At 47.9% G+C, this 22,390-nt stretch overlaps 2 protein-coding genes across 5 annotated transcripts in view; one reads left to right on the forward strand and one right to left on the reverse strand.

The window, feature by feature from the left end:
- CRAT (carnitine O-acetyltransferase) overlaps positions 1–6,815 on the reverse strand; it is a 31,114-nt gene extending 24,299 nt beyond the window's left edge. For 2 of the 4 annotated variants that reach the window (XM_075015841.1, XM_075015839.1), the window contains exon 1: positions 6,571–6,815. In XM_075015841.1, coding sequence (XP_074871942.1) covers positions 6,571–6,597 — 27 coding nt within the window. In that variant the 5' untranslated portion in view covers positions 6,598–6,815. Of the gene's footprint in view, positions 1–6,324; positions 6,358–6,570 lie in introns of those variants that run through there. The other 2 variants (XM_075015842.1, XM_075015840.1) reach the window with 1 other exon arrangement.
- Positions 6,816–10,964: 4,149 nt separating this feature from the next.
- Positions 10,965–22,390, forward strand: part of PTPA (protein phosphatase 2 phosphatase activator) — a 37,427-nt gene continuing 26,001 nt past the window's right edge. The window contains exons 1-3 of the mRNA XM_075015545.1: positions 10,965–10,998; positions 14,658–14,758; positions 17,858–17,944. Of these exons, the coding sequence (XP_074871646.1) occupies positions 10,974–10,998; positions 14,658–14,758; positions 17,858–17,944 (213 nt within the window). The 5' untranslated portion in view covers positions 10,965–10,973. The remainder of the gene's footprint in view (positions 10,999–14,657; positions 14,759–17,857; positions 17,945–22,390) is intronic.

Raw genomic sequence — 22,390 nt, forward strand, 5'->3', positions numbered from 1 at the left:
GATTCCAGCAGCGTCTTCTGTGGCTGTGCAATCCAATGCGGGAGTGGCAGTCCCTTCCACACGGTGAGCAGCAGTAGGCAGATGTCGCTCTGGTATCACAGGCACGGATCTTCCTGAGGGCGCTCCTGTCTTCTGCTTCGTTCAGCAAGGTAGTTTCATACATAACAAGAGCTTCCTTCACTCCCTGTTTCCAGGCATGCCTGTCTGAGGTGAGCGAATGCCAGGTGTTCACACTGATAGAGAGAGCGCTGAGGTCACGCTTGCACGTGTCCTTGTAGCGCAATTTAGGTCGCCCTTTCGGCCTCTTTCCAGACGCCAGTTTGCCGAAGAGGAGCTCCTTCGGTATTCAGCTATCTGTCATGCGTGAGACATGGCCCAGCCAGCGCATACGCCTCTGTTTGAGAAGGGTGAACATGGAGGCAGTGCCTGCCCTCTCAAGCACTGCGCTATTGGGGACCTTGTCCTGCCATGAGATACTGACTATGCGCCTAAGGCAGCACATGTGGAATGTGTTGAGCCGCTGCTCTTGTTTTGAGTGCAAAGTCCATGTTTCACTGGTGTCCAGCAATGTGCTCAAAACACAGGCTGTGTAGACCTGCACCGTGGTGTGTACAGTGAGCTTATTGTTAGCCCATACTCTCTTCGTCAGCCTGGAGAATGTTGTGGCGGCTTTTCCAATGCGCTTGTTGATCTCGCTATCAAGTGACAAGTTGTTCGAGATCTTTGAGCCTAGGTACACGAACTCATGGACAACTTCCAGTTTGTAGTCTAGCACGTTGATAGATGGCTCGTTACCCACATTTTGGCCCATCACCTGGGTCTTCTTTAAGCTGATTGTGAGGCCAAATTCCATACATGCATCCGCAAAGCGAGTTATGAGTGACTGCAGTTCCTGCTGAGTGTGAGCAGACTCTTCGTAAGCACCCTGGTCTTCGCTCTAAGCCTCGACAGTTTGTAGAGGCTGCCGTCCATTCTCGTGCGGAGAGAGATGCCCTCTGTAGCAGTTCCAAAGGCATATTTGAGCAAAACTGCAAAGAAAACGCCAAACAGTGTTGGAGCCAGCACACACCCCTGCTTCACTCCGCTGAGAATCTCAAAGGGTTCAGATGTGGAGCCATCGTATATGACGGTCCCCTTCATGCCTTCATGGAAGGCCCTAATAATGCTGAGCAGAGTTGGGAGACAGCCTATCTTAGCCAGAATCGCAAACAGACCTTTTCTGCTGACGAGGTCAAATGCCTAGGTCAGGTCAATGAAGGCAATATACAGAGGTTTGTTCTGCTCCCTGCACTTTTCTTGTAGTTGCCTAACAGAGAAAACCATGTCTATGGTGGACCGTTCAGCTCTGAACCCACACTGAGACTCAGGGTAGACTCTCTCTGCAAGAACATTGAGCCTCTTCAGAACAACACGTGCAAATAGCTTCCCCACGGTACTGAGAAGGGAGATGTCGCGATAGTTGTTACAATCGCTTTTGTCACCCTTGTTCTTGTAGGCAGTAACAATGTTAGCATCCCTCATATGTTGCTGTACGCTGCCTTCTCTCCAGCATTGGCAAAGTACTCCATGCAGCTCTGAAACTAGGGTACCGTTGGCGCATTTGAGAATTTCTGAGGGAATACCGTCTTTCCCTGGGGCTCTTCCAGAAGAGATTGCTTTTAGCGCGTCACTAAGTTCCTCCAAGGTGGGCTCAGCATCGAGTTCAGTCATGGTGGGAAGAGGCTCGAAGGCATTCAGGGCTTTCTCTGTAACTACGATCTCTCTGGCGTACAACTGTGAGTAGTGTTCCACCCAGCATTCCATCTGCTTGGTTCTGTCCTTCAAGACCTCACCTGTGGCCGACTTAAGTGGGGCAGTCTTTCTTTGTGATGGACTGATGGCCTGCTTGATCCCATCGTACATTCCTCGCATGTTACCAGTGTCCGCGGCCTGCTGAATCTTGGAGCAGAGTTGGAGCCAGTAATCGTTGGCACACCGCCAAGCAACCTGCTGCACTTGACTCCGAGCAGACCGGAGCGCCTGCAGGTTCACCTCACTGGGAGAGGACCTGTATGCAGCCAGTGCCTGTCTCTTCTTCTCAATCAGGGGAGTCAGCACTTCAGTGTGGGCTTCAAACCAATCAGCAGACTTGACTGTCTTCTTCCCAAAGGTAGATATCGCAGTATTATAGATAGTGTCCCATAGTTGTTCCCATCTCTTGCTGATATCAGTGTCTTCTGGGCGGGGCAAGGCCTCTTCAAGTGCTTGGACAAACTTGCATACTTTTGAAGGGTCACGAGTCTTGCCAGTGTCAATGCGCAGCCTCCCTTCCTTTTTGGAGCGAAAGAATCTTCGCGGCTGGATGTGCACCTTACTACACACGAACAAATGGTCAGTGTCACAGTCTGCGCTGTGATAGCTACATGTCACCCTGACATTACCTAAATGGCTGCGTTTGGTGAGGATGAGGTCAAGCTGCTGCCAATGTTTCGATCTTGGGTGTCGCCACAAAACTTTGTGCTGGGGTTTGACATTGAAGAAGGTATTGGTTATGCAGAGGTCATGTTGGGAGCAGAGTTCAAGGAGGCACTGTCCGTTTTCATTCATCTTCCCTGTTCCAAACTGTCCCAGACAGGATGGCCAGCTGTGGTGGTCGCTGCCAACTCCGGCGCTGAAGTCACCAAGGATGACTAGCGGCTCATGGGAAGGTACCTCACTGATGGCAATGCTAAGTTCATCATAGAACTTGTCCTTAACTTCCTGGGCAGAAGTTAAAGTAGGCGCATAGACGCTGAAGATGTTGACCATGCCCACTGGTGTTTGAAGCTGGATTTTCAGCACTCTCTCAGTTCCCACATTTGGTGGTATGACTGAGCCAACTAAGCCGTTTCTGATTGCAAAGCCAACACCGTGTTCCCTGGTCTCTTCTGGAGGCTTCCCATGCCAAAAAAAGGAGAAGTCCTTCTCCCTGAGACATCCAGGGTATGATAGCCTTGTTTCCTGGAGGGCCATGATGTCCATCTGCAGTCTTCTCAGCTTGTTGTTAATGATTGCTGTCTTCCGGGGGTTACTAATGCTCTGTAGGTCTTCCGTAAGGCCCGGAGTCATGGTCCTTACATTCCATGTGCCCAGCCTGAAGGCTGGATTATTTTGTTGCTTGTTTGCTTTGCCTGGTGTAAGGTTAACGATCCACCTGTCAGTGATTCCCTAAGCCCCACACACCCAGTGGAGCAAGTGGACCGTGGCGAGGCAGCACCTACTTGGCTGAGGGCTGCCCAGCTTGAGGCGAGTGGTAGCTGCCCAATGAGATCCGAAAACCTCTCCCACCATCGGAAGCAACCCCTGGTGCCTCACTCTACGCCAATCGAGTGCAGTGGCTTAATACCGGTAACTGCTGCTTCCCGTGTTGTGTCACCACTCAGAAAGCGATGCCGGAGTGTCCTCTCCAGGGCGCAGGCCTGGGCAAGTAAGTTTGAAGGACCAGAGGATGCCCAGCAGCAGGTTCCCCCTCTCCACGCCACTAATGTAATCCAAGGGAAAGGCGGAAGCCAGTACCGCTTGGCACCAATGTCGTCGCAGGAGCTGCCATAGTGAGATTGAGCACAACCTCAAACTGCCTTCGGGGCTCCATCTCTGGAGTTTTCCTCGGGGTTTACTCCCGAAGCCTTTCCCATGACTAGGTATCGCCGCAAGGCAGCAGAGGTTTTAAATCAGAGTTTCCTTCTCCTAGGTGGCCGGCCTTCCCCGTCTAACAAGCCCCATCTGCCTGAAGCAGCTGGTTTGAAGGCGCCAGGCACCCACCTTCGCCCCTTCTCCTGTCAGTGCAAACAGTTTCTCCGGGCTTAGAAACTAAGCCACATGTGAAGGCCAGGACCTGGACTTCGGTTGTCAGAGGCTATTGGAGATGCACCCCATGGGAGCATTTTATAGATAGCAGGAGCTTATCCCCGCTACCACCCCTGGCTATGACAACCCTTGAAACCTACTGTATATTCTATTATTAAAACCAGATACAATGTTACTTCATGATTGCTATGATACCCGATTTTTTTTGGGCTGATGATATTTTTGAAGAAAATTTTCATAAGCATTCCGTAAAAGTATTATTGTTTGGTGTTCCAGGGCCTCAAAAAGTTTAAGAAACAGTGGTGTAGTGGGTAGCTGGCAGACCTGTGAGCCTTCTCCAGCTAGCTAATCAGGAGGGAGTATCTGCACTGCAGAAAGGGAAATCTAATCTACATGGTCTCCCCCCGACACATGCTGCCAATCGGGATGGCCACCAGTGAGCACCTGGTGGCTGCCCAGGAGAGATTCAGGTGCCTCAAAACTGATTAGCAGAGTGCTCACAGCACCCAGAACCAGTAGCACATATTTCTACTGGTGGTGCACATCCCCATATGCCTTGATGCACATAACAAAATTTATTCTGTCCATTGATTAAAAAAAATTGAGGCAACCCTGGTGGCCCACTCCAATAGCATTGTTCCTGATGTAAACATTTATCTACCAGGAGCTAGACAAAGACCCCTCCAACCACATAGACCAAACAGCCATCAAATTAAATGGGCTGGGGCTGAACCTACAGTTTACTTACAAAAGGCTGTATCCTATAATCAGCTGCTAGAGTCACAAGCACGCTAATGTTGTACTATAAGGTTGAGTATTATGAGTTCTGGGATGTTGGCAACTTTGTTCACAATGAGAAAACAGACCACTATTGTAACATTATGTGGGCATTCCAAACATATGGAGAATGAAAAGAATATCAGCCCCTTCCAATCTTTACAGCATGTGTTTAAGTAAATGTAATTAATAAACAAACTGTCCTACAAACAACCAAACTTTTATGCAACAATATTCCAATAAGAAACACGATGAGGGAGCTATTTTGTGTGTGTGGCATTTTTATTAGAAGGGAAAAAAAAGCCATGGATGGATTGCAGGCAAAAAGGCAAAAAAGAAAACGAAAAAATGAAAATATCACATATGTTCAAACACAAAATATTAGTTCCACATCTGGATATTACCCCAATCAGCTGCTCCTTGTTCATTTTAGTGCTGATAATTACTAGGCATGCACTAAGATTTCAGTGAACAAATCTGAAATATAGGAGGAGGTTCTAGACCATGGACTCCCCTTTCCACAGGAGAAAGGAGGACAATCCACACGTAGCAGGTGAGCCTCCATCCATGCATATATCCCCAGTGAATTCTTGGATTACCCTATGACTGTCTCAGGTATGTTCAATGCCAAATCTTGTTCCAGCTGTGCTACAGAAAAGACTTCTCTCCCAAAGCCAGATTCATGACATCACCGTATTATATGTTAATTGTTTTACTTTGCGGTTCATAGGGTATTAGTTTGGTTCCATCTTCACAAGCCAAACCCACCTATGCTAAGCAGAGTCCCTGCATATTCTGTCACGTAGAGTGGCTTTTCATGTCCTATTCAGGATTTCACTTGAGTAAGACTTGTGGATTTGGAGTCACAAGGAAGGGCTAAGTAACAGCTGATTCACTTGTTACCATCACATCCACCCAGCCACATACAAAGTGTCAAATGATATGGATATTTTAAAAGAAAAATTGAAAATCACAGAACTCATGGGTCCTGGGACAGACAGCACAACTGTGATGTGAGGAAAAATGGATTTTTTTTTCTTTTAAGTCTGTTGAAAGAATCCCCAACTCTCCCTCTGAGTGCTGGCAATTATGGCTGAAACCAGGCTAATTTCACCTACATTTTACCAACATATAATTTTCCTTTTACTGGCGTGGAAAGGGATTTATTAAAGGCACTCCTGGAATATATGAATATTTTCTTAATCAGTTTTTAAAAATCCCTGCCAGCCCTGCTATTGTTTTCTACAGAAACCAAGAGGGTGAGGTCCAGGTGAAAGGATTAGTAACCTAACTTGGCAGAAACACTGGTCAACACAGGCAAATAATCAAAGTTCTGCAAACAGAAAAAAGCTCGCTCCAAGCCCAGGGAAGACCCAGGAAGTGTTTTGCTGGCAACAGACCCAAGGGGAAAAAGAAGTTAGAAAAGGAAAAAAAAAGTCAACATCATCACACAGAACAATACCCACCGCCTTTCACTGTCAGAACTGAAGAGTGATCCTGGCAACTGGCCTAAGATTACCCCACCCCTTAGTAAAGTTACATCTAGAGAAAAACCCTGTCCTTTACCTGAGACTTCCACCTAGCAGAAATCCTCCCTCCACCCTCTGCTTTATAATAATACTTCTTGCAAAAACTTTTACACTATACAAGAAAATCACATTACAGCTGCACTGATATAAGCCAGAACTTCTGCTTCTCCCCAACCCTGCATAAAGTCAGTACCTCCCTCAAATTTCCCATAGGGGGAAAAACTTTCAGGTATCTCCCAACTCTGCAAATTGCTCACGGACTCTAGATGCCCCCTGGTCTCATCCTCACAAGACCATATCAGACACTCCTGGAGACAGCCATGGGTCACTGTCCCAAGGTTATTCACAGCAGGGAGAGCTCCCCCTGCCCCTCCCGACCCCAATCTCTTTGCTATGAATATTAACCCAGCCTACAAAGCAGGGATCAGCTCTTACTTACCATGCTCCTTGCTATGAAGGCCAGCATAGCTCTGTGCACGTACCAGCCACTGCCGTGAGCGAACAAAGTCCTGTAAACTCAGCAATCCGGGCCTTGATCTCGCAAAACACAGGGGACAGTCAGCGGCACTGTAAATTCAGCAGCAACAACCCAAATCCAGTGCAACAAGCCCACACTGCCTCCTTCAGCTCAGCAGCCGTTAGGGTACGGAGCAGCAGAGCAGCCATCTTTGTACAGGGCACAGCCCTTCCCTGCAATGACCAATAAGCAAAGGCGCTGTCATCTTTGTGAGGGGCAGAGCTCTGTTCTAGATCTCTGATGACAGCTGATCCCCTGGCCTAAACTAATTTCGTTATCTCCCCCCCCCCCCCCCGGGGTTAAAGAGATCAGCAGAAGGAATGGGTTCTGACAACTGGGATTTGTGCTTGCGAAGAGGACTGTGCATTAGCTGTCCCTCTCTGAGCTGAGGCACAGCAGATATGACAACCCCTGCTGATGAGCCTTAAAGTTTAGTCTTTCATTCAATCTACAGCAGCTCCCGCTTTTAGCTGTGTTGGCCAAGGCAGCAGTCAGCACGCATGGTCACTTTACTCCAATCCACACAAACTGCTGTAGGTAAAATCTCCTGCTTATCTTGCCACTCTGGTTGCACAGATAGCCTTGGCAGAATTCCACTTCCGCGTTTGATAACGTTGATGGATATCTGTGTTTATTTTTAAACCTTTCTTTAGATGTTTATCAGAACTCTTAGCGTTGTGGGAAATTAAAGGGGGACTTAGACAAAGAAATTCAAAAAGTTAAAGCTTTGGAAACATTAAAGCACAGTGTCAACTTCATCTGTCAAAATACACAAAGTAAATATCTGTAAATCAACAAACCATATGTGGTTTCATTATTCGTTAGTGCCTTTGTAACAAGTCTAATTCAAGTAAATGGATTCTGAATCTACGTTCTCAGATTCTTTTGACCTTGTGCATTGTGAATTTCAGCTATTCATAGGAATATTTATTGCTGGATTTTGTGTGTGCAGTGATGTAAATGTTTGCTTACATCTATTGATAAATATAAAATGCTTCAAAGCCTATATATAACCTTTCCCCTCCCAAGCCGTTCACATCCCTTTTCTGAGTTTCTCCTACATTAAACTCATGTTCCTCTTCTCCTTTACAACTCTGTACAGTGGTGTCCTTTAACTATTATTTCTGCTCCCTGTTCCTTCCCATTCCCTCTCCCTTAAGCATGCTTACTCATTATTTGTGATCCTGAAGAGGAATATTTTGGGGATCCCACACAAATCACATATTAATAATGAATAGAGAGCCCCTTGGAGCTGCTCAGGGCACTAGGCAATTACTTAGTCTTCTTATGGCTGGCATCAGATTTGCCCTTAGGCCTGTGGACCACGTTCCATCTAGCATTATCCCACTCTTATCTATGCATTTTTTCTGTGACATCCCTCAGGCTACATCTACACTTACCAGGAATGCTGCCAGCTACTACACAATTTTAGGTACACCAATTGCATACCTAAAATCGATTTTGCAGCTGTCGACATTGGTCCCTGTCCTCACTGCAGAATGTCGATGGGAGTGCTCCTCCCACTGACATTCCTTATTCCTTGTGGCTTGCAAGGAGTTAAGGGGTCAACAACGACCTTGGAATGTGCTGTTTTGCGCATACATGAAATGGCATTCTGGAAGACCGAACTTAAGCGTTTGATCTTCTGCAGTGAGGTAGATGTAATGCTTGGGCCAGTCTCCTCCTCACATGGCAAGCATTTCTTTCCTTGGAATACCTCCTTAAAGCAGATACCTTTCTAAGAAATCTTTCAAGAATAGTAAAGTAATAAAAAACAGGGAAAATATCCATTTTGTAGTGAGAAGAGATCCACAGCCCCAGGTTATATCTCAGTGATTCTGACTGTCAGCACTCAGAGCAGGGTCAATGTTTGCCTCTTGATCCTGTACAACACTAAGGACTCTGACTGCGCTCAATACTGAGTTAACGAGAGGGATCAAGTTGCAGTAGTTAGACCTGTGTCTGGATTTCCAGACCTTCTGCAGTTTAGAGATGTCTTGTACTTTTCTTTTCTCCCTCCTTTTATAGAGAGGGGCCACCTGCATAATTATGGGCCAAAGCTGGGGTTGGATCTTGTGGAGGGGGGTGGGGAAGGGGTATTTTGAACTGGAGTTTTGGTCTATTATAGTTAGAACTAGCAGTGGCATCTGTAGTTCAATTACTTTACACTTTCCATTACATGATAGTTTTCACTTGCTTATAACCATGACAAACTTCTACTGTTTGAGCTGAAATATTCAGTGCTGGGCATCTGCCACACAGAATATTTTAGGAAAGTTTCAACAAAAATGACCAAGCCTTTTCTGAGAATGAGATCCGGAGAAAATAGCTTGTTTTGCCACCATCGAAATTATTAGGAAAGGATCCTGTGGAAACATACACTGTGCTCCTGTTATGAAAGATGATAGTTTGGGGTTCTCAGACTTCTTTGCAGCGTGACCCCCTCTGACATCAAAAATTACTATATGACCCAAAGGTAAATAGTCTCAGAGATGTAACCATGTTAGTCTGCAGCGTCAGAGAAAAACAGGCAGTCCTGTAGCACTTTAAAGACTAACAATTTTATTTATTAGGTAATAAGCTTTCCTGGGTAAGACCCACTGCATCAGATGATGAAGTGGGGCTTACCTAGAAAAGCTCATTACCTAATAAATAAAATTGTTAGTTTTTACGGTGCTACAAGACTGCTTGTTTTATGTGACTCCAAGGCTACATCTACACTAGGGGAAAACTTCAAAATGGCCATGCTAATGGCCAAATCGGAAAATATTAATAAGGTGCTGAAATGAATTTTCAGTGCCTCATTAGCACGCTGCGGGCCACGTCACTTCAAAACAGCTGCGTTTCAATCATGTGTGGCTCATCTACATGGGGATCCTTTTGGAAAGGACCCTGCAAATGTCAAAATCCCCTTATTCCTAACAACTCATTAATATTTTCCGATTTGGCCCTCAGCATGGCCATTTTGAAGCTTTCCCCTAGTGTAGACGTACCCCAAGAGGGAAATGGAGGTATCTGAGCCCCATTTGTTTGTGTGCGCATGTGTGGCTACATGTGCACACATCTACACTAGCAAGTTCTTTCAAAACATTTTTTAAAGAAGGGGATTCTTTCAAAAGATCCTGCAGAGCATCTACGCACAAAGAGCGTTCTTTCAAAAGTAAATTGAAAGAATTAGGTGCTCCTTGTGGAATTGTTCTTCCTTTCCTGTGTCAGGAAAATCAACCCCTTGCTAAAGCTTCTTTCGAAAGAAAACGTGCACAGACACTCAGCAGGCCCTTTCCCCCACCCGAAAAACCAGTCCTCACAGGGCCTGTTTTTTTGATCCCTGGCCCATTTTTTCTAGAGAACAGGGAGCTGTGTGGATGCTCCCTTTCAAAAGAGCAAATCACTCTTTTGATCCATGGTTTTGTGTGTGGATGCACTCTTCTGAAAGATCTCTGCAGTGTAGTCATAGCCTTAGCGCGGAGGAAGGCCAAGCCCAGCTGCTTCAGGATGGGGTGTGGGGAACAGGGCTGAAGTCCTTGGTCCCAGGCAGTGGGTCTCTAACCTGAGCCTCGCCAGCAAGGGTGAAACTGTCAGGTTTCGGCTTTGGTCCCAGAGAGTGGGGTTCAGGCTCCAGCCTCCTGGTGCCCAGCAAGTCTAAGTTTGCCCCGGCGGCCCCCCTCACATTAGGATCGCAACTCCCAGTCTGAGAGCTGCTGCCGATTCGCGAGAAGCCAGACCCTCAAGTCTGGCGCTCGTGACTTGGCGGTGCTCGATTTCGGCACGTTTCCGTCTTTGGCCCCGGCGCTGTCAAGCATTACAGAGAAGAGGCCGCCCCCTCGAGCCGATCCGGGTTTGGGGGTCGGGGTCCGCCCTGCTACAGCTCTGGTCGCTCCCGAGGCTGAAGTAGGCTCTGGTTATGAGACGCACACGCTGTCTGACGGGCGGGTGCCCGGACCCAGGTCTGACTTGCCTCCCATCCCATTTCAGAGGCGGGTCCCCCGGCTAGCGAGGCGTGGTCCGCAGGGTTATCTAACTGTCCTGGCGCTTGACGTTAAGTCAATCCCCATGGGTTCCTTACGGAACACGACCGCCCTGCACAAACATGGCCGCCCGGGTAGACGTGCGGGAGCGTAGACTCCCGAGCGGCCCTCACAAACATGGCCGCCCGAGCGGCTACGGTTGCTTGCGTGCCCGGCACAAATATGGCCGCCCCAGAAGTTCTGTGGTGGGCGGGGGGGGTGCGTGCCCGGCACAAATATGGCCGCCTGACTGTTCAGTTGGTCGAAGAGGTCAAAGGTGAAAGGTGATAACGGTGGGCGGGGGTTGCTTCTAGGAAGATGGCAGAGAGCGAGAGACAGACGGGTAGGGGAGACGGTTGGTTCTGGTAGCAGTTTGCTGCCCTTCGGGGGGGGGGGGGGGGGGGTGTTGTGTCTCACTGTGTGTGTCTGGCAGGGGGAAGGGGGGCGTGTAGTGTCCAGAAGGGGAGAGGCTCTGTGGGGGTTGGGAGTTTGGTGCCCCATAGTGTATGTGTGTTGTGGGGGTGAGGCTGGTTGATGCTGTCTGCGAGGGTAGGGCCTGTGCCCCTTACTGGTGTGTGTGTATGGAAGGGTAGGGGATCCGGCATCCCATACTGTGTGTGTATCTGTGTGGGAGGGGGTGAGGTAAAGCTCGATGATGCCTTCTGCGAGGGGCAGGATCGTGTGTCCCGTGCTGGGGAGAGGCGAGAAGCGCTCTATGTAAGCAAGATGTCTCTGTGCCCCGTAGGGTGTATTTGTTGGGCAGGGCAGGGCAGGGAGTCTGGGAGATGCCTTCTGCGGAAGCAGAGGTCTCTGTGTCCCATAGCAGAGGTGTGTGTGTGTGGAAGGCTGGGAGATCATCTCTGTGGGAACAGGGGGTCTCTGTGTCCTGTAGCTGGTGGGTGGTGAGTGAGGAAGGCTGGGACATGCTTTCTGTGCCACTGAGTGTGTAGGGAAGACTGATGCTTTCTGTGAGAGCAGTGATCTTTTTCCCTGTACTGTGAGGAGGAAGGAGTCTGAGTGATGCCCTTTGTGGGGGCTGGTGGTCTCTGTGCACCACAATGGGGGGAAGGCCTGGGCTGGGAAGGGGGAATATGGGGGATTCTGTAGTATAGGCTTAGTAGGAATAGGATATTGGAGGGACGGCTCCTGTGCTTGGAGCCTCAAGGCATAGGGGAACAGCCTGTGGTGCCCCTGTTTGAGGCTGTTATTCTGATGGCCCATACTGAAAGCCAGAGAGAGTGTGTGTGTGTGTGTTGTTCTCTCCTAGCTTTTAAGTGAAAGCTTGTGTGGGAAGGAGTAGCTGCTAGCAGGGTCACTGTGAGGGTATAGTAGTCAGCAGTGACTGTGCTTTATGGAGCTGTAGAGGGAATGTGGGGCCTGGTAGTTTACTGAAGCTATAGTTGGTACCTTAGACTGTCTGTCTGTCACTGGCTGTTACCTTGGGCTGCTGCAATTCTAAAAAGAGACCACTGGCCCAAAGCAATCCTTTTGCTGCTGCTGTTTTTAATTTGTATGAGCACTCCTCAGCCGAGCCACTATATTAAACATTTTCTGGTGCAGGCCATTTGGAATCTAGGCTAGTGGTTAGAGCAGAGGATTGAACCTCAGGATATCTGTTTTCTATTCCAGCTCTGGGCAAACTACTTAGGTCTCAGGAGCCTCAATTTCCTATCTGTAAAATGGGGCTAATATTTACCCTTCTCCCAGGAATTACATATATGTGGAAAATACTTAGGGCTTTTTAGAGAATAGGTGCTACAGAAGTGAAAAGGACCCAAAGAGAAATTGGAGCAAATGTTCAGAGGCAATTCAACTTTAGTAGTGGCTTTTGTTTTTGAAATTCAAATGGGATTTGTGGGCATGCCATATATGGCAGTTGGTAGGGAATTATCAAATGCTACTTATCATCATTTATGGATGAAGATGTTACTCAATTAATACTTAAAATAATCAAATACAAGAAACAAATGCAGAGCTGAGATCCAGCAGTAATCTGGTTTCTGACTGGAGGGTCAAGATATTCTGTTACCTGAGAAGCCTTTCCTCAGCTGGATTGGCTCCAGCCGGATAAGCAGCTTTTTCTTGTTGGAGAAAGACCGTGAAAGTCTCCTTTGTCAATGTCAGTTCTCACCCCAAAAGACATTTAGGGGTACATTAGAGCTAAATAACAGTACAGAACACAGAGTCAGGACTGGGGGTTGTAAACAAACTTTATGGGACCATGGAAAACTTGGCTACACCATGATAAGTGGTTGTCTGACTAATTAAAGTCATGCTGGATTACAGATGTTGCTGGACGAGAGAGTGCAGATTAGAGAGGTTCAACCTGCACAGTTTAGACTCTTAGTTTTCTGGTATGATTCTGTACAGTGCTGCCTTGCTGGAAAAAATGGGAAAGCTGGTGAACACTTCTGGGCAGCATTATCTGTGCAGGTGGTTATACATGTTCCTTTAGGCCATTCAGCTAATGTTGGAAACTGATGTTTAGAATTTGCCTTTAGTGCTCAGAATGATCATCACGTTTTGTCTAGGTGCTCTGTGCTGGACAAAATATTTGAACTCTTCTACAGTTGAAAGCATTAATCAAGGGAATATGTAATAGCTTGTAATTTCACTCTAAATATCCTCTTGGTTTCCTGGCGTACTGTTGTTTGCTGTGTTGCATCTTGACTTTGTTTGCCTGTGGAAACATGATGCAAATATGCCTTTAACCTTGTGGCAATGTTTCCAGCTCTGCAGTGTCCTCCCTGGGACTGCAGGCTGCGATTAGAACCAGTTGTTCATCTTGGACTGCAGAGCACTTCGCAAATTGGTGACCTTCATGTTGGGGTTTATTTCTTTTTGTGAAAACTCAGGGAAAAGAGAGTTCCTGGCTAACTGTGTACCCAACTGGGGGACCAGGAATGTTGCTGCTGTTATACGTTATTTGTTTTTATACTGTATTGTTCCTTTCATTGTAGGATCTCAAAGTCCTTTATAAAGAACCTCAATTCTGTCCCAGCATTACCCCTAGAGCCAGCCTAGGGAGACTGGTTCAGTAGTGACAGAACAGTGCCACCTACTGATTCACTGATGCTTTGTCTTCACTGCAAAAAGATTTATTTTTGTGTGGAGATGGCTCCCAATGTAAAAACTATACTATTTGTGGTGAAGATCTGTCCTAATTCTGTGATTGTCAGGATACCTGTGAAGCACTGGACTGTGGTTAGATTGGTGGTGTGCTGAGACTGCTGTTTATCATGTGACCAAGATTCTCTCATTGTTTACTTGTACTCCCTCCTCCATCTGTTGTCTCTTGTTTTATAAAGGTTGAACGTCTCTGGTCTGGCACTCTCTTGTCTGGCAACATCCGTAATCTGGCATGATTTTAGTTAGCTGCGCGACCACTTAAATGGCTGTGGCCAAGTTTTCTGTGGTCTCATAAAGTTTGTTTACAGCCCCAAATCCTGGCTCTCAGTGTTCTATGCTGTTATTTAGGTCTAACTTACTCCTGAATGTCTCCGAAGTGCCCAGTAAGCAGGGGAAGTGTTGGTAATGTGCTAGACATTATTGACCTCCTGTGGTCTGGCAAATTCTCTCGTTTGGCACCAATCAGGTCCTGAGGGTGCTGGACTAGAGAGGTTCAACCTGTGCTGATATTGTAAGTTCTTTGGGGCAGGACATGTGTTTTGTCCTGTGATTGTACAGAGCCTAGCCCAGTGGAATCCTGAGCCATAACTTGAGGTCATAGTTGTTATGGTAATACATATGATAAATAAAAACACTTTTTTCTGCAGTTTCCTTGGATTTCTTGTGGGGTCAGCTGTCAATGTATTCAGCTGGCCTAACATTGCCTAACATGCGAGTCCTGACAGGATCAGAGCACAGGGGTGCAAAAGAGCCAGGCAGTTCAATACCTTTTGTTTCAGAAAAATGAACATTGACTTCTAAAAAGTGGCTGGACTTAAAGGGGGAGTCTTTAGTAGCTGCTATGTTTGACCTTTCTCACTCTTCATCTTTCAGGTTCCCCGGAGGAGGCATCAGCCCCCCTCTGCCAGAGCTTCATGATCCCCAAAAAGGAAATAAACATGGTTCCCGACATGGCCAAGTGGAAACGCTCTCAGGTATGGAATTAGGTCCAGAGCCTATCTGTTAAGTGCCTGGTGTGTCCCTAGGGCAGCATGTGCATAGACAAAGCCAGACCTGGCCTGTGTCTGCTACGGGAGTGAAAATGGTTGTTATGAGCTATGTGAAATAATTTTTTTTTAAAAGCAGTATGAGAAATGCCATGTGAATAAAGTTAGTCCAGCCCAATAACTTTTAATGATGACAATAAGGGCTTTTGGATACTGGCATCTTTGCTTGTGGAGTGATTTTGTGATGGAAAGTAAGTCTTGTCCAGTCACGCCAACAGCTGCCGGGGCAAGGTGGGAGAAGGAGGACCAGTTCTCACTCCTAAAAGGCATTCCCAAGAGTGGCAGGTGTGCGGCTTAGGGCAGTCAGCTCTCCCCCATGCTCTCTCAGAGCTGCACACAGAATGGTGGCACAGCACTCTGGTGTTTCAGAGGGGCCTGGAACTCCAGCTGCTGCAGCTCTGGGGCCCTATGAAAAGCCAGGCCCAGGGGCAACTGTCCCCTTTGTTCTCCTCCAGATGCCTGTTGACAGGCCTGGTCTTGTCTGCATTGACACCAGTGTAACCTGTAGTGCACCACCAGTGGTAAGCTGTAGGGTAAACTGTGCTCAGTGTAAACTGTGCTCAGGCGTTTTTACCAATCAGTAGGATTAGACAATACCATGGCAAAATGTTTGAGCCAAGTTTACACTTTCACATTCGCTACCGCTGCTGGTGAACTTTTTTCCTCCTGCAGGAGGGTTGTAGGGATGAGAGGCTGGAAGAGGAGGAGAGAAATCCCTCTGTGAGTGCTAATTAACACACAAGCACTGTCTATGCTGCAAGGAGAGTTGTATGCCTCATGATCATGTTTAAACATGGTGCTAGCAGAGTTTTAGGCATTTTTTCTCTTACTAGCACATACAGGCTGCAGTCTGTGTAACATGAAAGTGGCTAGAGCAGCGTTTCCCAACTGGTTCTGCAAAGTGAAAATAAGGGTTCTATGAGAAAATTCCTCTGCAGCTCCGTGCTCTGCTGCAGCAGAAACGGTAGAACTAAATGTAATTGGCTTAATGGCTGGCAGGGCAGTGGGAGGGATCCAGTTGTCAAACCAACTGAATTTAGTTCCATTATTTCACTGGTGGCAGGACAGGGAGGCGCAGAGAGCCCCTCACACACCTGCTACCCAAGAAGCTACAACCCTCCAGTGGGCATGGCTCAGCTCACCTCTGCCAGTGGAACACCTCCACACCAGCCTTCCTTCCACTGGGTGCATGTGGCCACCTGGTGTAGGCTCCCCAGCCAGTGCCACAGATGGGTTAGTCCTGCTGGGGGGGATTGGGAGTTAAGCCTGGGGATGGGGATAGGAGGGTGGGTTTGGAGCTGAGAGGTTAGCCTGGGGATGTAGGGGTGGGTTTGAGGCTGAGAGGGGCTAAGCCTCTGGATGGGGAAAGGAGGTTTGCGGGATGCGGGGGGTAAAGCTTGTGGGTAGGGGAGCGGATGTGGGGTCTGAGGGCTGAGGTGGGTAAAGCCTGGAGATTGGGGACAGGTTTGAGGGCCAAAGGGGATAGAGCCTGGGATGGGGTTCCACAAAACTCTTTCACATTTAAAAGGGTTCTGTGGCCAAATATAAAATTGGGAAACACTGGGTTAGAGTGACTCTGATCTCACTGGGACAATGGTATTAAACCCTATCTACAAATTTAGCAATTGTAATGTGAAAAATATACATTCTGGTGTAATAAGCATAAGGTCACATTTATACTGAAGCTAAAACAGAGTCAGGTTTGAAGTTATTTTTCTGATTGTTTTGTATAATAACAATTTAGCTCTTGCTACCATCTTTTCCTTGGAAGACTCTAGTGGAGACCGGAGACCAAGTTGGCTATGACAGAGGCGTGCTGGAGAGGCAAACCCTCAAGAACTGAAAGAGAGAATGGATTTTATTCAAACTCGTTAAAACGTGGGGATTTTGGCAGTTCTGATTTAACCAATGCCTGAACAAATATTGGCGGAAAAGTGGTCTTGCCTCACAGCGTTCAAGCTCCTCATGTCCAGGCATTGCACAATCATGGCCCTGTCTACATCACTGCTTGTTTCTTCCTGTTCCATATGTCTTCCCAAACTTCTCTCACTCTCAGTACCAGGCCTTCTGTTGCACTGCCCACAACTAGGAGAACTAGGAGGTCAAACTCATACCTCTCTGCGCTCAAACCCCTGCTTATGAAGTGTCACGTACCAAATATAGTCAGACTGCTCAGGAAGCACAGTGATGAAAGTGCCACAAAGTCCTGGGAGCAGGGACTGGCTTGTTACATTTCAGGGCAAGTTCATTCTCACCTGCCAACCCTGTGTCTTCCTACCACAGAAACCCTGGGCCCAGGCAATAGGACAAAGGAGGTTTCAGTGGCATGCCTTTGTGAAGACTTTGTTATTATTTAAGACCATTAGGTGGCACCATAGCTTGATCCCCAAACAAGAGCTATTTGCACCCTTCTGTCTACGTCCCTCAGGAGGAGGGGACTCAAGACCCCTCCCACCTTTTCAGACCTTTAACTGTGCTAAAAAAGAAAAACCCACGTGGTGAGGAGATTTGAAGAGGGTGGTGGTTACTTGGTTGGTGTGATGTTATGACTAAGTGCACAGAGTGTACTTCGTGCTGTTCCAGGGGTTACTATCTGTCTAGGAGTCAAGGTTGTAGGTCCAGGTTGTAGCAGCAGAACAAGCCGTGTCCTGTGGTGTCTCAGGAAACTGATGCTGTGAGTTGGGCATTGTTCTTTTGGTTTGCTCTAGGCATCTCACACCATGATTGCTTGCCTCCAAAGGAACTGTCAGTGTTCAGATAACACACTTTCCACTTCGAGAACAACAAGAAGTCTTGTGGCACCTTATAGATAAACAGATATTTTGGAGCATAAGCTTTCGTGGGCAAAGACCCGCTTCATCAGATGCATGAGTGATGCATCTGATGAAGCAGGTCTTTGCCCACAAAAGCTTATGCTCCAAAATATCTGTTTATCTATAAGGTGCCACAAGACTTCTTGTTGTTCTCGAAGCTACAGACTAACATGGCTACCTCTCTGATACTCTTTCCACTTGTGTTTGTTTGCAGGCATATGCAGATTACATAGGCTTCATCCTCACCCTGAACGAAGGTGTCAAGGGCAAGAAGCTGACCTGTGAATACAAAGTCTCTGAGGTAGGAAAAGGGCCAAAACCAGTTATTTCCAGTCTTGCATTTGCTCTGCTTTGGTTGGTTTGTCCTCCACAGAGGAGCATAGAGCTATTGTGGCTCCACTTATTCTCCCTGAGGCATCAGCCAAGCAGCCAGTTGTCTTTCCTCGTTAACTGTGATACACCAGCCTGTGGGGACTACAAGTACCGTCATGCAGTGATTCCTCTGGTAACTAGGCACCTTTTGCTTACTTGCAAAACGTCTAACTAAGCAAACTGAGAAAAAGCTGGGTTGTATGGCGGGAGGGGTCATGGTGAAGAACAAGAAGGGCCCTGTCCTGTCCACACTCACTACACTATTGCTGCCTGCTCTCAGCCAGAAATTCCAGTACAAGAAGCCATCTTACTTAATGGCCATAAAAGAGAATTGGGCGTCTTGGTTTCTCTTCCCTCTGATTTGCTGTGTGACCTCTGACAAATCACTAAAGCTTTCTGTGCCTCAGTATCCCCATCTCTCGAATGGAGTTACTGGTATTAACCCTCTAGTGAGGGCTGTGAGGTTTTAGTCATTCATATTTATTCAACAGTTTGAGCTGAAAGATGCGATAGATGGGCAAAATATTGTTCCCCCTTTGCCCTCAGTGCCAAGGTTCCTTGAGTTGTTTTGGGTCTTCACCCTGAGGGAACAATTTGTTACAGTCTGAAGAATTTCTCTCCCTTTCTTGTGCTGTTGTCTGGGCAGCAGTTCCAGCTTCTCCTGCCCTGTAAGTTCTAGTGTGTGGCGCAGAGAGGATTCTTCCATGCAGCTAGCCTTGTCCTGTCATGCCTGAATTCTGACTCAGCTCTGCTGGACCTTCTTGAGCAGCACTGGCTCCTCTGAGATGGGGCAGATTTTTGGCTGAGTCCAGCTTGTCCAATGCTGCCCTTTGCATTTACTTTGATTTCTGAAATGTGAGCAGACTGCAGACTGGGTGGGGGAAGGAAGAGATGAGCTTGGACTGATGTGCCTTAGGGAGTGGTTCAGCTGGCCCTTAGGAGAAGGTAGGGCCTTAGCAGGGGAGCTGACAGCCTCCATGGACCCCTGGGCAAGGTGTGGGGAGGCTTGGCTCTGTGCTTCTGGAAGGGGCAGAAAAAGCACTGCCTGGAGCACACAATGCTATCTCCCCCTTTAGCCCTTAGTACTCCCTGGAGTGCGCCTTTGGGCCCCAGGGTAACTGTCCCCTTTGCCCCCTCACTTTCCCGTTGGTGGGCCTGGGCCTTAGTGACCTGGTGTCCAGTGGAGAGTTGTGTGTGTCTGTCACGTGGTGGCATTTGTAGCATTGCAGCCCCTTGTGTGCAAATGGGCTAAAAGTTCGTTCAGCATACGGAGTCCCGGCAGACTGAGGCCAGAGGTGGGATTCAGAGTGGACTCTCAGGGTATACTGCAGATTTCCTCTTCATGCGCATTACCCCAGGAACTAGTCATGTTTCTGTCGTTACTCCAAAGTAAGCAGTGGTGTAGCAATGACCTATGCTTATTATATCAGTTACTGAACGCCTGATTGTCCAAGTGATGCTGGACTGAGTCCAGGGCAGAGCAACTAAGAGAATTTCTGGGAACCTTCTTACCTCTTTCCAGTTATAACCAATCACAACTGGGCAGGTTAATAGGGCTGCTTAAAAGAGACCTGCACATGGCGGAAGGGGACATGGACTTCTGCCCTGTATGGCTGCTGCTTTCTGGAGGGATAAGGAAAAGACCTGGATGAAAATGTTTGTTTCCTCAGTGTTTTGGGTTTTTTTAGCTATCAGGCATGCTAGGGCTGGCTGTCCTGTTCTGGGGAGATTTCCCTTGAGGAGCTGGGTATGTGTAGTAGAAACTCCCTTGCCCTTTGCTGAAAGAACAGTGAGTTGAAATCCCTACCAAAAGCTCTTTTCCTCCAACGGTTGTTCAGGCATTGGTTAAATCAGACATGCCCAGATCCCTAAATTTTAAAGAGTCTGAATAAAATCCATTCCCTATTTTACTTGTTCGGGGTTTGCCTGCCCAGCATGCCTTTGTCATAATTAGGTTGGTCTCCAGTCTTCACTAGAGTCTTCCAAGGACAAAAGGAGAGCATGCGTTAAATTGCTGTTGCACAGAGCAATCAGAATAATAATTTTAAACTCTAACACACCCCTGCCCCCTCTTTCAGGCCTTTACCCATCATACAGAATCAAAAAAATAAGAATCTCTTCCTCCCACTTTTCGCAGATCCCCTTGAAATGGTTTTAGTGCAAGTGACAGATGCAGGAAGTGATGTCAATGGTTAAGAAAGTTGCAGGAAACATATGTTGCTGCCTTCTTGCTGAGCGGGTAGAAACCTGTGACAGAAGGCCAAATTAATCTGCTTTCCTTTTGAATGGAGGGTCCCATGGTTTGCCCTGTTGACGGAGCTGTATCCATTTTCTTCCTGCTTCCCTATTCCCTGCTGCAGTTCCTTCATCTTTTCTTCCTGACCAAACACTTGGAACCCTTTCTATATCAAACACAGTCCCTCAGATCCCTCCTTTGCATCCACGTCCTTCTTGCAGTTGTCACTTGTCGGTCCACTGAAGAAAGGAGTGCTGGGAGAGGAGAGACAAGACCACTCTAATGTTCTCCAGATATTGAGGGTCTGAACCCAGTCATGTGACTTTGGGTATGCGCCTCTGAAGAGAGCACACTTTGGCTGTGAGCATGCTTAGCTCCTGTTGAAATCAAATCAAGTCACGGGGGGCTGCATGCTCTTCAGGCCTCTCAGGAGGTGCTGATCCACCTTGCAAGGCCAGATGTTCAGAGTGTAACCTCTGTGGCACAGGCCTGGGTTTTCATCTTGCATTGAACACACAAGATGCACTCTCTAAAAAAGAGGGCTGAGCATCTATCTGCTTGTGGGCTGTGTGTGGCTCCCCCAGTGGAGGCTGAGTGTCTGGTTGCTTGCTGGGAGATGTTCCTGGAGCTGTATGCCAAGCCAGTCTGTAATAGCTGATGCTTTGGCATGCAGGTCTGTTATGGTAGGAAAGGGTTAATCTAGAGCTCGCAGTTGAGCAGCATTGGGATGAGAGAATATGCAGCCTTCAGGAGAGGTCTCGGTCCCCTTAATAGTCCCTGTGATTCCAGCTCACATTTATTTTTGTTTGCCCACCTCCAGTGTGCATTTGGGAACCCCTGCATCTGAGTGGCTGACACCCGGCTTGGGGTGACTTGTCTGGACCTGAGGAGGGAGGGTGAGAGAGAGGCAGTCACCCTTGACAGCAAGGAACCTGACTGCTTGGGCTCTAGAGGGGACATTGCATTTGAATGCCTCCAGGTGGCTGGCTGATGCTCACAAGAGACCCTGTCACTGGCTCACTGTTCCATAGGAGGTGACAGGGTTCACCTATATCATCACTGGGCAAATTTTGGTCTTGAAAGGCGACAGGATGCAGAATCAGCACAACAGAAAGAAGAGTGATCAGGGAGGGGGAGGAGGGAGGATTTGCCCTTGCTCCGATGCCGGGAAAGGTAAAGTAAAAATAGAGCCTAAAAAGTCAGCCACCCAAGACCACGCTGCAGTGGTTCTCATCTCCAGGTTCCTATCAGCCCTGCTGTTTCCCCTGGCAGCATGACTTTTCTCTGCCATGTTCATTTTGCTGGGCAATGGAAAACCTGCCCCTTTTATATAAGCCCCCTTTCAAAGGGCCCAGAGCCCGGAATGAGCTGCAGGTCTTTAATTATTTATTGGTGTGGCTGAGCCAGCAGCTGGGTCCTGCTCTCCTGCATTCAGCTGGTCTGTTTCTAATCCCTTTAAAGCAGGCAAGCGAGGAAGGGCTGCGTGACTCTGCCTCCCCTCTCCAAGGCCTGGAGGCAGAGACTGCAAGAGGGACAGAAGAAGAAAATCTCTTGCCAGCCATTTATCCAGCCGGCACTGAGCGCCACAGTCACCGCTCACCGTGAGGGTTTGAAATATGAGAGCTGCTTGTAATGAGTTGCTGCTGCTGGTGGATAAATCATCGGTGTTATTTAATTATTTAACAAAAGCCACCGCTGCTAATTGCAGCGGAGTGTGGCAGCCAGGTTGAGCTGCTGTGAAAAGCAAGCCCAGGCCTGTTGGGGAAGGGCCTGTCTTTGCTGGGTTTGTGCAGCGCCTAGCACCCTGGGGTCCTGATTGATGACAGGGGCTCCTACATGCCATGGCAACAGAGTTAATAATAGGTTTGGCCCACTTGCTTGAGTCACAGGTGCTGCCCTGTCCCTGATTCCAGCCTGTGGTCTTACATGGCTCCCTGGGTGCACGTGACCTGTTGTTTTGCCCAAGGTATCTGCAGATGGTGTGCTCAGAGTTCCCCTTCCATTTTCCCTGCTTTAATCTGTCCTTGCCCACACGCTAGTCACGGCTGTCCTCTTTAGACCCCTTCACTGCTCTGGACTTAGGGCTCCTACTGCTATATGACTCTGTGCTCCATCCTGACTTGTTTCCAGCAACCCCTC

Source organism: Carettochelys insculpta, chromosome 21, assembly GCF_033958435.1.
Source record: "Carettochelys insculpta isolate YL-2023 chromosome 21, ASM3395843v1, whole genome shotgun sequence".
Lineage (NCBI taxonomy): Eukaryota > Metazoa > Chordata > Testudines > Carettochelyidae > Carettochelys > Carettochelys insculpta.